At 48.4% G+C, this 14773-nt stretch overlaps 1 protein-coding gene across 15 annotated transcripts in view; it reads right to left on the bottom strand.

Annotated features, from left to right (window-relative positions):
• LOC144178169 (bromodomain adjacent to zinc finger domain protein 2B-like) overlaps positions 1-14773 on the bottom strand; it is a 121264-nt gene that overhangs the window by 41725 nt on the left and 64766 nt on the right. For all 15 annotated transcript variants that reach the window (XM_077705771.1, XM_077705770.1, XM_077705774.1 and 12 more), the window contains 7 exons: positions 13262-13327; positions 13068-13145; positions 11760-11871; positions 10445-10587; positions 4879-4983; positions 3542-3651; positions 3396-3470 (listed from right to left, as the gene is read on the bottom strand). In XM_077705771.1, the coding sequence (XP_077561897.1) occupies positions 3396-3470; positions 3542-3651; positions 4879-4983; positions 10445-10587; positions 11760-11871; positions 13068-13145; positions 13262-13327 (689 nt within the window). The remainder of the gene's footprint in view (positions 1-3395; positions 3471-3541; positions 3652-4878; positions 4984-10444; positions 10588-11759; positions 11872-13067; positions 13146-13261; positions 13328-14773) is intronic.

Raw genomic sequence — 14773 nt, 5'->3', positions numbered from 1 at the left:
TGTACAGTCGAAACCCGCAATAACGAAATTCCGCAAGTACGAAATCCCCGCGGCAACGAAATATTTCCGGATCCCCAACGAACGTCCATAGAAGCCCATGTATTTCATATCTCGCGGCAACGAAATGTTTTTGAACAGCGATCCCGCATTAACGAATTTTCTACTACGGTGCGGGCCTTATTTTATCCGCCCGTCAAAGGTTAACTGTCAAAAATATGCTAGTACGCGTGTTGTGCGCACTCAAAATTCGTAAACGTCTGCTTTTGGCGTGCTAGCGTGGGTACCGCCATTTTTGTTTACATAAATCGGCGATGGGGTCTGTGTCAGGCAACATGCCTGGCCACACTGCAGCGGGCGACGGCAAACAATCATGCTGATACAGTCAGTGGTGCCACCAGACGGCGCCATCGGACGAGCTCAACAGGCCAAAGCAACACCAACAGTTCGAATCAATCGAAACGACGAAGAGAAGACTGGGACTGGTGGCGAAATCGAGACGAAGTCACATGGGGCCTGAGAAAAGCTTGACGCCGGGAGCGGATTCTCCGTTATCGCGGAGAAAGAAAAGAACGGCAACAATATCATCATCATGTTAAGCAGCCTTGGAGCGACACCGTTAGGGGGCGACACAATCCTATCCTGCGTTGCTTCCGTCATTCCGTCACTTCCGTAGCCTCGCACACACGAGTTCGTTGTGTGTGGCCAGTGTCACGTGTCACTGTTTGCGTGAAAGTTGTGTGTGTGGCGACCGGCCCATCGGATCTTGCTAAGATGCCTCCACCGGCCAAAAAGCGGAAGTTTCTGACGCTTCACGATAAAGCTGCCATCATTGCGGAAGTTGAAAAGGGCAGAAAAAAGAAAGACATCGCCGACGAGTATGGAATTGCGTGCAGCTCGCTTTCGACCATATTGAAGGGCAAAGATGCCATTCTCGCTGCGCTTGGTAATGGCGCACGTGTGCAGAACAAGACGGTGACCGCGGCGGCCTTTCCGGACGTCGATAAGGCGGTGTTCGCGTGGTTTTGCGAACAGCGTGCCAACAGAGTGCCACTGTCGGGGAAAATACTACAGCAGAAGGCACTGGACTTTGCCTGCATCCTCGGGCACGACCAGTTTCGAGCAAACGTTGGATGGTTGGGCCGCTTTAAAGCCCGGCATGACATCGTGGCCAAGGCGATTTCAGGAGAAGCAGCAAGCGTTGACCCTGTAACAACGTCGTCATGGCTGCTGACCAACAGAGAAGTACTGGACCAGTACCAGCCCTGCGACGTGTACAACGCGGACGAGACGGGTTGTTCTTTCAAATGCTCCCGTCGAAGACCCTGGAATTGAAAGGCCAGAAATGCCATGGGGGCAAGCACAGCAAGCAACGCGTTACCATTTTGTTGTGCCTGCAATATGGACGGCACAGACAAGCGGCCACTTCTAGTCATCGGCCGGAGCGAGAAGCCCCGCTGCTTCAAAGGAAACCGCCGCTCGCTGCCCGTTCAGTACGCCGCTAATAAGAAGGCATGGATGTCTCGCGCTCTTTTCTCCAGCTGGGTTGAGGCGTTCGATGCCGACATGCGCAAGGCGGGCAGGTCGGTGGCCCTTTTTTTAGATAACTGCAGCGCCCACCACATGGACGAGACAGCTCACGAACGTGCGCTTGGTTTTTTTCCCACCAAACTGCACTTCCGTTCTGCAGCCGCTCGATCAAGGCGTGATTCGGAGTGTGAAGTGTGCCTACAGGGAGAGGTTGATCCAGCGTCTGCTACTCAACCTCCACCACAAGCGTCCCACCGACGTGAATTTGTGCATGGCCTTTGAGATGGTGGCCGCCGCATGGGTTGCGACATCCCCTTCGCTGATTGAGAACTGCTTCAAGCACGCGGGCTTCACCACCACCGTGCAAGCATCACGCACGGATTGCGCTTCAGCGTCACCAGACGAAGATTTCGACGAAGGTGCACTTGACGGTGAGAGTGCTGGCAGCGCAGTGCCGCTATCGCTAACCAACGCCTGGGGGGCACTTCGAGCCATCGACATCGACATCCCAGATGGGCTCACGGTTGATGCGTTCGTTCGCGCCGATGACGATGTCGTCGTGCACGAAGAAATGACTGACGAGGCCATTATCGAAAGCGTGCGCGAAGCTGACGACACCGATGACCAAGAAGACAAGCAGGCGGAGAAACCCAACCCGCGGGTTGTTTTGGATGCCCTCCACACTCTTCGGTCCTTCTTCGCCGCACATGACGACGACGTGGCAATGGACCACTTTTTTCAGTGCGAAGGGAGAGCTTTGAAGTTGTTGCATGGCAAGGGTCGGCAAAGTAAGTTGACGGACTTCTGGCAATATATTTTCGTTCTGCTGGCCATATCACTGTTTTTATGTCTCGTACTCGCGGCAACGAAATTCTTGCGAAAACGAATTTTTCCAGTTTCCCCGGCGATTTCGTTATTGCGGGTTTCGACTGTATTTATAAACAAAACTTGCTTCTTATCTGACAACTGCGGTTTTACTTTTGTGTTTAGGGTCTCGAAAACGTACGGCCAGGATATTTTGCCAAATGCACCGCGCCGTATCGCGCTATCACCTTCAAGATAACCTGGCGCTCGTGTCAGATTAGCGCTGCAGGGTGATGCGCGATGCTTCTCAAGAGCGCTGGATTTTTTTTTCGTGTTTTTTACCACCGAACTAATAAAGATTTTGTGCGAGAACACAAAAGAGTATGCTCGGATGCACATTTTACAGAGACTCGCTCACCCTTCAGTGCCTTTGCGGTGTGGCACAACCGTCAGTTCCGCTAGGTTGACGGGCCCTCAAAAATCCGAAACTTGGTGTACACTGTTGATTTATATATTGAATCATAGCCAAGGAATACAGGAACAATTTGTATATCTTAAAATTCCTGAAATAATTTTAGTCTCAGTAAAATTGCAGATTTGTGTTTTTTGTATACTTTTCTTGGGGACTTTTTTCTGATTACTTGACGAATAAACTGTAAGTAATTGTACCTTTAACAAAACTGCTGCTTTGTGTTTGGATGAGCAATCTATGAGCTACAATTTCATGCATAGCAAGGCTAAGTGTGTCCAGTAGCTCAAGAGAAAAAAAAAACGTTTTCTAGGAGCACTCAAAATCGGCCGTTTTTCAGCCGTAACGCCGTAACGAAAGGGCGCTTGAAAACTACCGCGCCTTTTTTCTGCTTGAGAACAACTTGAGCCCTTCCCCAGAAAAAAATCCTGGCTACGCGCCTGGCTGTGACGCAATGGAATCCCGGTGACGCAATGGAAACTAGCCTATGGGGAAATGCATTAACAGGACAACGTCAGTCCCACTAAGAAAGCTTCTGCTTCAAAAAAAGGTCGCAGAACACAGTGTCCCACAATGGGCAGTCGAGCTTTCTCACCTGCGCAGTTCACCCTCAGCGAGCCACTTGTCCTTCCGCAGTGTGTTGACGGTTTCAATGCTACTGTCCACTTGCCTGCGCACCAGAGAAAACCACCACTCATGAGTCCCTGTTCACGCGAGAGAGGGGGAGAGGGCAGGGCTCACCAGACTACGGCCCTGCTGCATAGAAGCTCGTTGCAGAGGAAGGCCATGATCTCAGACTTCTGGGTGGGGTTCAGGGCTAGGAAGGGCTTCTCGGTCACCCACTGGTACATCTGCAGGAACAAAGCAGCAATGCCACCGTGGCCATCTCACAGGCTCGACCAGTCTGCGAAGGCTTTTTTGCAGGACACGTACAGGTGCCGCCAGCAGTTACTGGAACTTGAGAGCTGTGGCCGAACCGTATATCGGAGCCCCGCTTACCTTCATTGGCGGTAAGTGAAACGAACCGAACATGCATGCTCACATGCTGACGGCCATAGCCCACCCAAACCTCTACACCTATTTCTTTAAACGTGGCTAAATGCATCGTATGCAGCGCACTGGTTTCAGCGATGCCGCTGACAGAAGAGGCCCGTCTGGCAGCTAATCTCACACCCTTCCAGAGCCTGCGAGCTGCCGGAGTGGCAGCACTATCACAGGAATCTCAAAATACCATATTTCTTTTCTGAATTTTTTTACCTGCGTCTGCTGTCAGCGTCATCAATGAGGCCAGCATGCTGGGTCATAGCCACATTAAAAGCAGTGGGTTGAGAAGTACTGATGCAATGCATACGACCCCCTGTGGTTACCACTGGAGCAGCTAGCTACATGGTTCGGCCCCAGCTCCCATGTTCCAGTTACTCCTGGCGGCACCCTTACATATTCTGCCCACGACCACTGCTGATTTGGTGCTTTTGCACAGCGCAAGAGCTGCACCACAAAGCCAGACACACAGACACAAAAGCTGAACGACTCTCAACTGCAGATGACTTTGCCCACAAAAGCAAAGTGCTCTCGCAACTGTTCACGGGTCGATTTCCCATCCCCAAGCAGTCTCTTTCGACTCCTGCTACTCTCCTTCAACGGCTAGCCTTTCCAGCACTTTATTCCCGTGACCGGTTAATCTTGCAGTGACGCGTGGTGAAAAGTGGCAACACTGGCAGAACATGCTCTGCCGCAGCGCTGAGTTTTGTATCACAGGCCAGAGCACTGCTACCTAGGCCATCTCGAGCATCGGTTGCCTTGGCAACCAGGCGCAAGCCGCTCTTGATTTCAGTTACAGTCGGGTGATCTAGGTTATGCTCGGGGCCCCACCTCGCGACATGTTGGCGACACAACCGCCCCTTGCACTGTCATTGTGAAGCGAGCAATGTGTTTAGCATTGAAAAAATACAGCAGCATTGTGCACACGCAAGGGCAGTCTCCGAGAGGGATGGCTGTACAGCTGACACAGTCAAAACCCCCGCGTTTCCCGACTGCACCAGCACACACCCTTAGTTGAGCAGGCTCTGCCCACTTACGGCGCATTCTTTGTCAAGAGCCATGAAGTACAAGTGCAGGGCCTCCGTCAGGCTGTCGTTGGTAATGCAGGCATCCTTCATGTGCTGCCCAAGCACCGTCACTGCCTGCAAAGTGCCCAAAGTCAGAACAAAGGGGCACCCCCACATGGAACAAACATCAAGAGCACAAGAGAAGGCTGAACCGGTGGGGCACTGAGACAATTTACAGCCCGCAGAAGTGGGCCACGAAGACGCAAGTACTCGCTCGCACAACACTAGGGATTTATCATTGAAGGAACAAATACTAAGTTTCGGAACTATTTAAAAAAAGAGAGAAAAAGAAAATTAAGGGGGGAGGTGGGGATCGGAGCAAACTTTTTTATTTTTTGACATGGAGTACTAATGAAATTTGGTAGGCGCATTGGAAAACACTCCAAATCGGGAAATTTGACATTTCAGGATTATACCTTCAGTAGTTTTTGTGTTACAGAGGTGTACATGTTGCCCGCTCGTGGAAAGCCTAGCAAGGTATTGACATATGGTAGGAAGTTCAGAATACTTTTCAATTGTAGTCAAAAGAACACTACAGGGTATGACATTCTTCGAATTTTTTTTACACCCTTCATTTTTTTTTACAGAGAACATTCTTTTCACCTGTACCCAGTAGCATACAGCTGACTTGGCTGTAAATGTCACTTAAATAACTAGGACCTAAATGAAAATCCGGGAATGTCATACCCTGCAGAACTTTTCAAGGATTGAAATAAAACAAAGTGTCAAAATCCGCCCAGTGGTTGCCATGCTATCCTTTCCACGAGCAACAAAAAACTTGTAAAACACACTTTTGAGAAAACGGCTCCTAAAGTTTACGAAGACTTCACGATTTTTCAAACTGCACCAGCAGCATAGCCCTTGCTGTCCTTACTTGGGGACAACCTCAAAGACCTTTGCCCTTTGATTTGGTGCATCTGGGAGGCCTTCCTGGCCAACTGAAGGTTTTCATGTGCAGGCCTTCAGATGGCAGAAGCACCAGTTTTACACGTGTACCACAAAGTTCACTATGGGCTACTAGGGCACCTAAACTTTACTTGATGTATGCCTAATGCAGAGCTGTCTCCAAAATGAAGAGTAAGGCATGGTTTTGTTTTATATTAATGTTCCAGCAGACTTTCAGCAGATTTCTGGGTTTCATAACATTGCTGAAGCTACAGCTTAGTACATGAGGCTGTTCAGTGTCAAAAAGTTATATCTGGGCATCACAAGCATAAGATGAACTATTAGAAAGCAGAATATAGTTTTTTTACACAATTACAACATTGATTATTATTAGCATACCATGCTCTTCACCTTCTGTAGAATCAATCATTGCAAAATAGACAACAGAATTGCAAACATTGCAAAAATAGAAAACCCAATAAAAATATCAAAGTGTGAAACGTTGCACCCTTACGGCGTCTTTTCTAATTTATTTAACATGGAAAATATTATTTTGTAATCCCAGACTTCGTCGTACAAACTAGTTTAGAGCCACGGCAAAAGTTTTTCAAATAAGCTGGGTGACGGTTCATTGCACCCCCCCCAAATCCCCTACGCACATGTTCCCCACGACCGTAATTTAGGCAACCTTGACATGGTTGGCCGCTTCGCTTTTCCCGTTAAAGGGACCCTGCAACACTTATCACCGACTACTTGGAATGTATTTTACGGTAAGGTCTATCGTCCCAGCAATCTCCTCCCGCAAGAATTATGAAAATCCGTTCACTATCACCGAAACTACGCGCAATGAAAAATCGCACATAAATGTTCCCTCTCAACTGAACCGCAGACAATGCGACGAAAGCTGCGCGCTCTCTCCTGGAGAGGGGGGCGGCGTGCGGCGTTCTGTTCGGCGGCCTTCGATATGTCACAGGCCGGGGAGTTTTGTCCTTTTCCCCGCAACGTGGACGTTTTTATTTCCGGTCTGATGCGACAAAAAAGCAGGCATGGTGGCCTGCTCGCAAGCAAGCGCTCAGGCTGGTAGGGCGTTTTGGGAGCAATAAACGTTTGTTGTCGAGTGGGCTCATTGAAAGTGGAATATTTAGTTCGCCACTCAAACTCTTCGCGCAATCAAAGCAAAAGAAACACCAAAAGCATGCGGACAGGTTCAGACATCGAAGAGGTTCATACACAGCGCCGACGACGGCTGATCGTCACAGAAAATGCCAGAATTTAGCCGCGAGGTTGACCAGCGACAGCAAATAGGACAGCCAGGACAGCCATGGCCCGATTGACGTCGCAGAGGCCATGCCAGGGGTGCATAATGAGGAGAACTGAAGAGAGCGCGGTTGGTATTGCGCGCTTACCGCTTCACGTGCACGTGTAACATTTGGCTCGGGTGTTCCTTGAAGTCTAATCTAAACGTCGCGCAAATTTACTTGCACTGCATGAAGAGTGTTGCAGGGTCCCTTTAAGGGGGGACGTGGCTTTCAAAATCAACTTTTTTATTTCTTTGTGGATTTTGATGAAAATTGGCACAGCAACTGAAAATGCTTCTGTGACAACACCATAAAAATTTCAAAGTAATTTTTTGATAGCTTTTTTATTTATTAAATTTTCTTTCTGTTTTGCTTGTACCGAGCTTGAGCGGCTTATAAAACACGATAGAGAACTTGTTCGAGGTGCTTTGCATTCCCAAATGAATGGACGAGGTCGTGACAGTTTTAGAATTTTTTTTTTGCAACACAATGTTTTTTTAGTTCATTTTTTTTAGAGATTAATGTGCAACAGGCATGTTGACTGTAAACGACTATTCGAATAAAAAAATCACAAAAAACAAATCTGGAAAACGAAGGGTGTCACGACCTGAACTGACACGAAGAAATCCCTGGAACAAGCGACACAGGTGGCAAAAAAAACTGTTTTGAGAAAACGGTTTCCGAAGTTACAACATAGGTTTCACTAATCAAAAGTCGTCACGGTTGTAGCCTTTCGTGTCCTTTTGAACATGGGGCTTCTGGAAGGCCATGCCTTGAAATTGGAGTGCCGTTTACAGCCTTTCTCTTTCCACAAAACATCATTTTCAGCTCCTCCCTGAAGAGTACATACCCGAGTTTGCAGACCAAACGGAGGGGGAGATGGCTTTCAATGGGCTTTCAATGCAAAGTAGGTTAGCTGGTTGGCTGTATCGCACTGGACAACCTCCCTTTGCAGTGTTGTCACCATGGCAACAAGTGAAGAATTTTTTTTAACTTAAATTTGAAAATTTTTGGCTTTTTTTGTTTTATCATCTTGCCTGGCACAGCAACTTAGTACTCATACGTGCAGGTGTTCATTGCCAAAAGTTTGCATACCACAAGGATGAAAATGAGCTATTTGAAGCTTGATAGAATTTTCTGCATAACTCCCAACTTCAATGCAAGAGCATATTTTTTTACTACTTTTGACATTCAAGGCATCCAATACTTCTCGCAGCACAGCCAGTATGCCCTAAGCAATGGTACCAATAATTTCTCTTAAAAAATCACTGTTATATGCTATGACAGTAACGTACATTTTTAACGCAGAGAACATATTTTTATTCCTATATTACTACCTCAAACCTGTTTGCATGATTATTACAGGTGCACGAGAAACGTTGCGCAAGAAAGGCGATATGGCTCGCGCAAATCACAGCGCACGCTTACCGCGACATATCGTACTTTGATTATCCCTGATATGGCTGGTCAGGTCGCTTTTAAGATTAAATCTAACGTCCCAGGAATTAATTACAACTACTGGCGTTCAATCGTAAACGGTTGCCCAGTCATGTGATGCTCCAGTGCGCGTCGGCTATGCTGTGCACGCCGCAGCATTTGACGCGTCGATCGTTTCTTTCTCAAGGCTAACGAACAGCCAAAACACAGCAATAACTAAGCGTGTAAACATCGCAAATCGGACTAAAAGTTCACTTCCCGAACCGCTATCGCAAGTGCGCACACCGCGTCACCCTCCGGGGTCTGCCAACGGTAGAGTCACGCGCACCACAAAGCGTTTGATGACCTCAGCCTTTCGAGCCACACAACATCCCGTAATCTGGCTCGTTACCGCTGGCATTTCCAACGCGATAACGTCCGCGCTGAATACCACAGATTGAATAGAAACTCGTCCGAGCGAAGCGGCAAAAATGAACTCAAACCGCTCGCTATGCAGCTCAGGCGGCCGCCATCTTGCGTTGCGCCCGCAACATCCAATCAGGAGGGTCGTTGTAGTGCGCCCCAACCGGAGGACCAATAGCGCTTCAGCATCTATTTCTAGCTTCATTTGCGCGTCGTTACTTTTCTGCCGTTTGGGTGTTTGTGAATGAATGAAGATAAAAGAGACGAGCGGAACCGGAAAGACGATCGCTCGGCCGATCTAGCCATATCAAAATGGCTGCGCCCAGTGGCACCATTGTGGAGATAGAGCGCTCCGAAAATTGCCGTTTTTCTCGCCCTTTTGCGCTGATAATTTGTGACCGTGCCTGACAAAAGTACTTTTTCATGCCACTTTGCGACGCTTTTCAGCGCAAAACTTTGCAGACGCATAGAATAGGATACATAGAAGCCGAATATGTGGGTTTTAAAAAAACAATGTTTTGGTCATTTTTCCGAAGTTGAAAGCCGCGTCCCTCCTTAAATTTCACTTCGCGTACATCAATTATTATTACTCGCGTGCCATAGCAACCGATCCCGCTATCGGTCGCTGCCCGAACACGTCGCGCCAATGCAGCACGCGCCGCAACTTCTGGTGAGTCGGTCATTCCATTATTTCCGAAGCTCGCGAGCACGCTGTGAAACAGCGTTTAATAACATCGCAATGCTCACAATGCGTCCAAAAGTTCACTTCACGAACCGCTTCACGAGACGCACGCACCGTGCTTCCCACTCAAGGACAGACCATGGCAAACGTTGCGAGCACGTTTTTGATGCGTCTTTCGAGCCACGCACTTCCAGATCTGGCGTACAATCTCAAGCATTATCGCCGCGATAACAGTAATGTAACTGTTGAGTACCGCAACAGATAAAACGAGTAAACTGCTACTGAGTCGACCGGGAAAACTTGAAAACAATGGGAGCGCAGTGCGCGTAAAATGTGCAGCAGCCCGGTGGCCATGTTTTTGCTGTCATGGCGACGCCCAATCAGGAGAGCTGTATCAAAAAACGCAACCAGACAGCCAATCGCGTGTTACCATCTATCGGTTGCTTCAATTCACTATCCTTCTCTTTCTGCCGTTTGTGCGTTTGTGAGCGAGCGATGACAAAAGGAGCGACCGGAAAACGAAAGTGAAGAGTCGGCCGGTCTAATGCGACCAAGATGGCGGCGCCCGGTAGCGTCGTTCCGGAGATACAGCGCTGCGAAAATTGCCGTGTTCTGCTCAAACCCAGTTCTGCTCAAAGCAAGAAGCACACCTGCGCCATGTGAAACGCAAAAAATTCCCACACGCTTAACCCAGGGCGGGCGCGGTCGACATTCATTACTCGTTCGCACGGATCGTTTCATGGGCCGAAGCATTGAAGAGTTCCAACGCTAGCCCCCGTTCAGCCGCTGGCAATGGCGCAAGTGAGAACCAAATGCAGCTTGGGCCCAGTACCTCCTTGCAGGGCAGCGTCCCCGGGTCGTGGATGGCGCAGGCGAGCAGGTGCTGCACCACGGTGAGCAGGTGCTGCTCCGACTTGCGGTCGTGGTTGATCAGCCCCAGCTGCAGGTGGTTCAGGCTCGGGATCTTGTCCACCTCTGCGCATCAATCCATTCACTCATGGCAGGGGGCAGAGCAGCACCAAAGGGCCATTGCCAGTGGCACTCTTTCAGCGGTCACTGCACGGGCAGGAACAGAAGCTCACGGCATGAGCCCCGTGATTAAGCTAATACCGAGCTTACTGCGTAAACCAATATACAGGCAGGTCTAGATTCTTTCAGGAAAAAAGAAATGCACACCCTTCGTCTTATACAGCGGTCATTGGCAGAATATGGGTACTAGAGTGGCAACAAAGGGAGTGCAAGTGCCTGACTACGAGAATCACCATTTTCCCATTTTCCTGTATGGCTACGCCAGGTGTGAACTGGAGTCTATCTCAAGCCGAGTGTTTTTGTTCTGTTCCCTCAAAAGTTTCTTCCTCATTCATGATTCCCGGTTTGAAATATTTTCTGTGCTGTCCCTACTTTGAGACACACGGTGAAACTAGATACCAGTTTGCTGCAAAGCAAGGAGGACATTACGGTGGCCCGCCGCCTGTGAACTCCGAAAGGGGCCTGCAGTATTAGAAAAGTCACGAAGTGGAACAGGCCAGATGCAGCCCCCAAATGAAATCATTTTGACGATGTCACCCAGTGCACCTGGTGCAAGCCTGCGTGCAATCCCTGCAGGTTGCATCAGGGCTTGAATGCTGCAAAGCAATTAGATTCAAGCAAGACTGTGTAGTAAGCCGGAATATCTTGTGCACTTTCCAGCGTAATGTTTCCATGAGCCTCTCTCACATCAAAGTAAAGGTGGCCCACACACTGGCTCGGTGTATGTAAAAGTTTATTAGGTAAGTGCATCAGTTAATTCGGGGCTATTTACCCAAGCTTAGAAACACAATAGTATAACATGTAATGGGTGACTGCAGCGCCATGTGAGCAGACTTAATAGAAAGGCTTAGAAAAGCAATAAAGGCTATTTGACAAAGGACATGAGGCTCCAAATCTGACAGAAAAACAGCAGGCCCACACAAAGAATGTTTCATGGCTTATTCATTCGTACTGCTGTACAAGGCCTCAGCAGCAACAGGAAAGAGAGAACAGCTAGGAACACAAAGTCACAAAAACAATTTCTGCCAAATTCAACAACCAATAGTTTCACAAACGCCACACCAACAAGGATGAAATTTTGTAAAAAGTGAAGTGCAAACAGCACACAGACGACTCACCAAAGTGTAGGGTTTCCCCAAAGTTGTGGAGAAACTCCCGAACCATCAGAAGATTGGCAAATGCAGTACCAGGAACCTTAAGGCCCGGTATCCTATTGAGGGTTGGCAAAGGCTGCAGGAGCAAGAGACAGTGCCCACATTACCGGCAATCCTGAGCAGACAGCTACGGCTGTTTCCCACTGGAGCCCCAGCATGATGGGGGGGGGGGGGGAAAGCCCTTAAAAATTAACCAGCTGAACATAGGCAGTTTGGAATAAAAGAATTCCTTCACCTGCACTTTGACAAGTTTTATTTCATTCGATATGAAGGCGAAAAGCGAAGACGCCTTTGTTTTCGAGATTTTGACACACGTTAAAGATCTCCAGGTGGTCAAAATTAATTCCGGGCCCTCCTCTACGGTGCATCTCATCTCATCGCCTGTGCAGTGTGGGTGCATTAAACCTCACAATCAATCAATCAATCAATCAAATAATATTTCCTTCAAAAAAAAAGAGATAGAGAGAGGGAGGCTGACAATTACAATACCCCCTTATGCAAAATTTGTGCGCAGTGCAAACTGCAGTCTTTGCGGTCACGCGCATGGCTGCTGCGTCCCAGGAAGTGACCGCGTGATCAGCGAACGCACGGCGGTGTACGCTACTCTGCCGTTATCTCACAGCACGTCGGCGCTGCCGAGCATTTGTTGTAGATGTAGCGTTTGAACCTCCCGCGCAAATGTCATGCGGTTTGGACGAGCCATGCAACGAGGAGGACGACGAAGGACCCGAAGGACCGATGAACATGCAGCACGCAGCGCGTGCTGGGCTTCTGTGCTTTTTGTGAACTTGAAAGAACAAGACGCTTGCTTTTAATGGATGCCTAGTTTTGAGTTTCCTTTCTCGGGCGCCACTAGATGCCGAGAGCGGTTTTCACACACAAGTCTGGCACGGGCTCAGCATACTCCCCTCCCTCTCACAATGTTGCCACACTCTCGTCCTCCGTTTTCTTTCAGTCTTCAGTGTTCTCATTGTTTGGTTACGAGGCCGGCGAGGACACCAAACCACTGCAGTGGGCGCCAAAGTGCTGCAGGCTAAAATAAAAGCAAGGAGCCCTTGAACAGAATCAAAATTAGTTCCAGATGGCAATTTTTTCTTCTTATTAGAACCTCTACCATCACGACTACGTTTAAAAAGTTGGCATTTATCAGTAGGACAGCTGTGCCCACGATTTAGAAAAAATGACCACCTCTCCCAATTTTCATTACTATTAATAAGCGTTAAAGTAAAAACAGGTGCAAGTTCTGAGAAAAAAGAACAGTGGGGAACTTACAAGAGCGTCCTTCAGAATCATGTCTTCCACCGGTCTTCTGACCTCTTTCAATATCTGCAGCTCCACCTTCTTTTGATCCTGTCAACAAACAGACAAGCCTCATCGAGACAAAAACCTCGCAAGGAAGGAGGAGGGAAGAAACAAACATTCAAGCTGTTTTCTTTTTTGCAGAGGGCAGAAAAAACTTCACTCACTTCCATCTTCTTACGGTTCTCCAGGGCACGAACAAGTAGCATGTGCTGTCTCCTCCTTTCTCGTTCCTGAGTGTGGATGAAGAGGGAACACACTGTGGCAATTGGCTGGCAAGCGTGAGCACCCATGAGGCGCCCCTTCCAAAGAGAAAGTCCTTGTATAGGGTGTGATACACTCCCCTGACATGCCTCTGCGTTTTTTAGCACCCAAGCGGGTGTGGTGCCTCTTTTCAGCTTATCTGGAGGAGACCACTTGTCAGGCCTTCGAGATACACGGATAAAATGAGTGAAACAAAAAAGCAGACCAAAAACATAGCGGAATACCGCATAGCCTCAGTAACATTTCATTTCAGTATCTGAGCAGGTGCACCATCCTTCCTTTTCCCATGGCAATGAAGCAGGAACAAGACTGTTCAACCATGCTGGGAAACCTTCCCTCAACATGCCGATTCAACAGACAGAAGGGAGGGCTGGTTACAAGGCAAGGCTAAGGGTAGTCGACAAGGGTACATGGACACACTTTCACACAGCAGGACAGTGCTGCTGTATGCAGCTCTACACCGACACTGTTAACCAGGGGTGTGTGAATACTGAATAGAAACTTTTGAATCGAACTTCAAAACAAATTTGGATAAAAAAGCCGAATATTGAATACCGTCTATGCTTGTTACAGCGGATCCGGCAACAATGGACCTTCGGTTACAACAGACCATTTCTGTTGGTTTGTCCGGTACCCATGCATTTTAAATTGAGTGCACTCCGCTCATAACGGACCCGGCTAGAGCAGACTATCGGCTACAACAGACTAAATTTTAGGCGAAAATTGTTTCGACTGAATGTTTATAGCGGACTTCTGCGGGGCCGGCACCCGATATACTTTTTTTTTTGTTTATTTTGGCAATAAAACTTATGTCTGGTAACATTGCTGGCAGCCGGGTTGTTGACGCAGCCAAGCCATGCCAGCGCCAGTGGCTTTTTTTTTTTTGTGCGACCAGCAGCATAAACGGCAGGGTAGCTGATTTCACGGTCGGATAAATTAAGCGTAATTAACGCTGTCGAACATGGGGAAAAACAGGCCGACATCGCCAGAAGTACAGGCCTGTCTAAGCAGACGGTCTGCTCTACCGTCAAGAATAAGGCCGCTGCTGATAAACACGACTCCGGTGAGATTGAAAACAGGGCTATCGAAAAGTTGTGCACCCGGAGGCGAGTCTGCCCTCGTCAGTTTTTTTATGTAATAAAAAACTCGGGTTCAGTGAAGTCCGGTCTTTATTATTCCCACGCATGCATCGTTCCCATTCCGTTCGGTGAAAAAGGTAAGAAATGCCTCAAGTAGGGGGGTTGTTTCCCATCCATTGTGTGCAATCTGCCGGTAACCGTGCGCAGTCCAACTGGTCTAACTTCCGATTTCACAGCTGTCCGCTATCAGATTATTTCATTACAGCTGTTTCAATGACCAGACTAAAATCGTTAAAAATGTGGAAGCTGCCTCGGGGAAACGTCAGGCAGTGATCC

Source organism: Haemaphysalis longicornis, unplaced genomic scaffold (assembly GCF_048455015.1).
Source record: "Haemaphysalis longicornis isolate Haplotype H1 unplaced genomic scaffold, Haemaphysalis longicornis Haplotype H1 scaffold_4, whole genome shotgun sequence".
In the NCBI taxonomy this organism is placed as follows: domain Eukaryota; kingdom Metazoa; phylum Arthropoda; class Arachnida; order Ixodida; family Ixodidae; genus Haemaphysalis; species Haemaphysalis longicornis.
The sequence above is the reverse complement of the archived record's forward strand: the minus strand, read 5'-3'. Positions and strand labels throughout refer to the sequence as shown.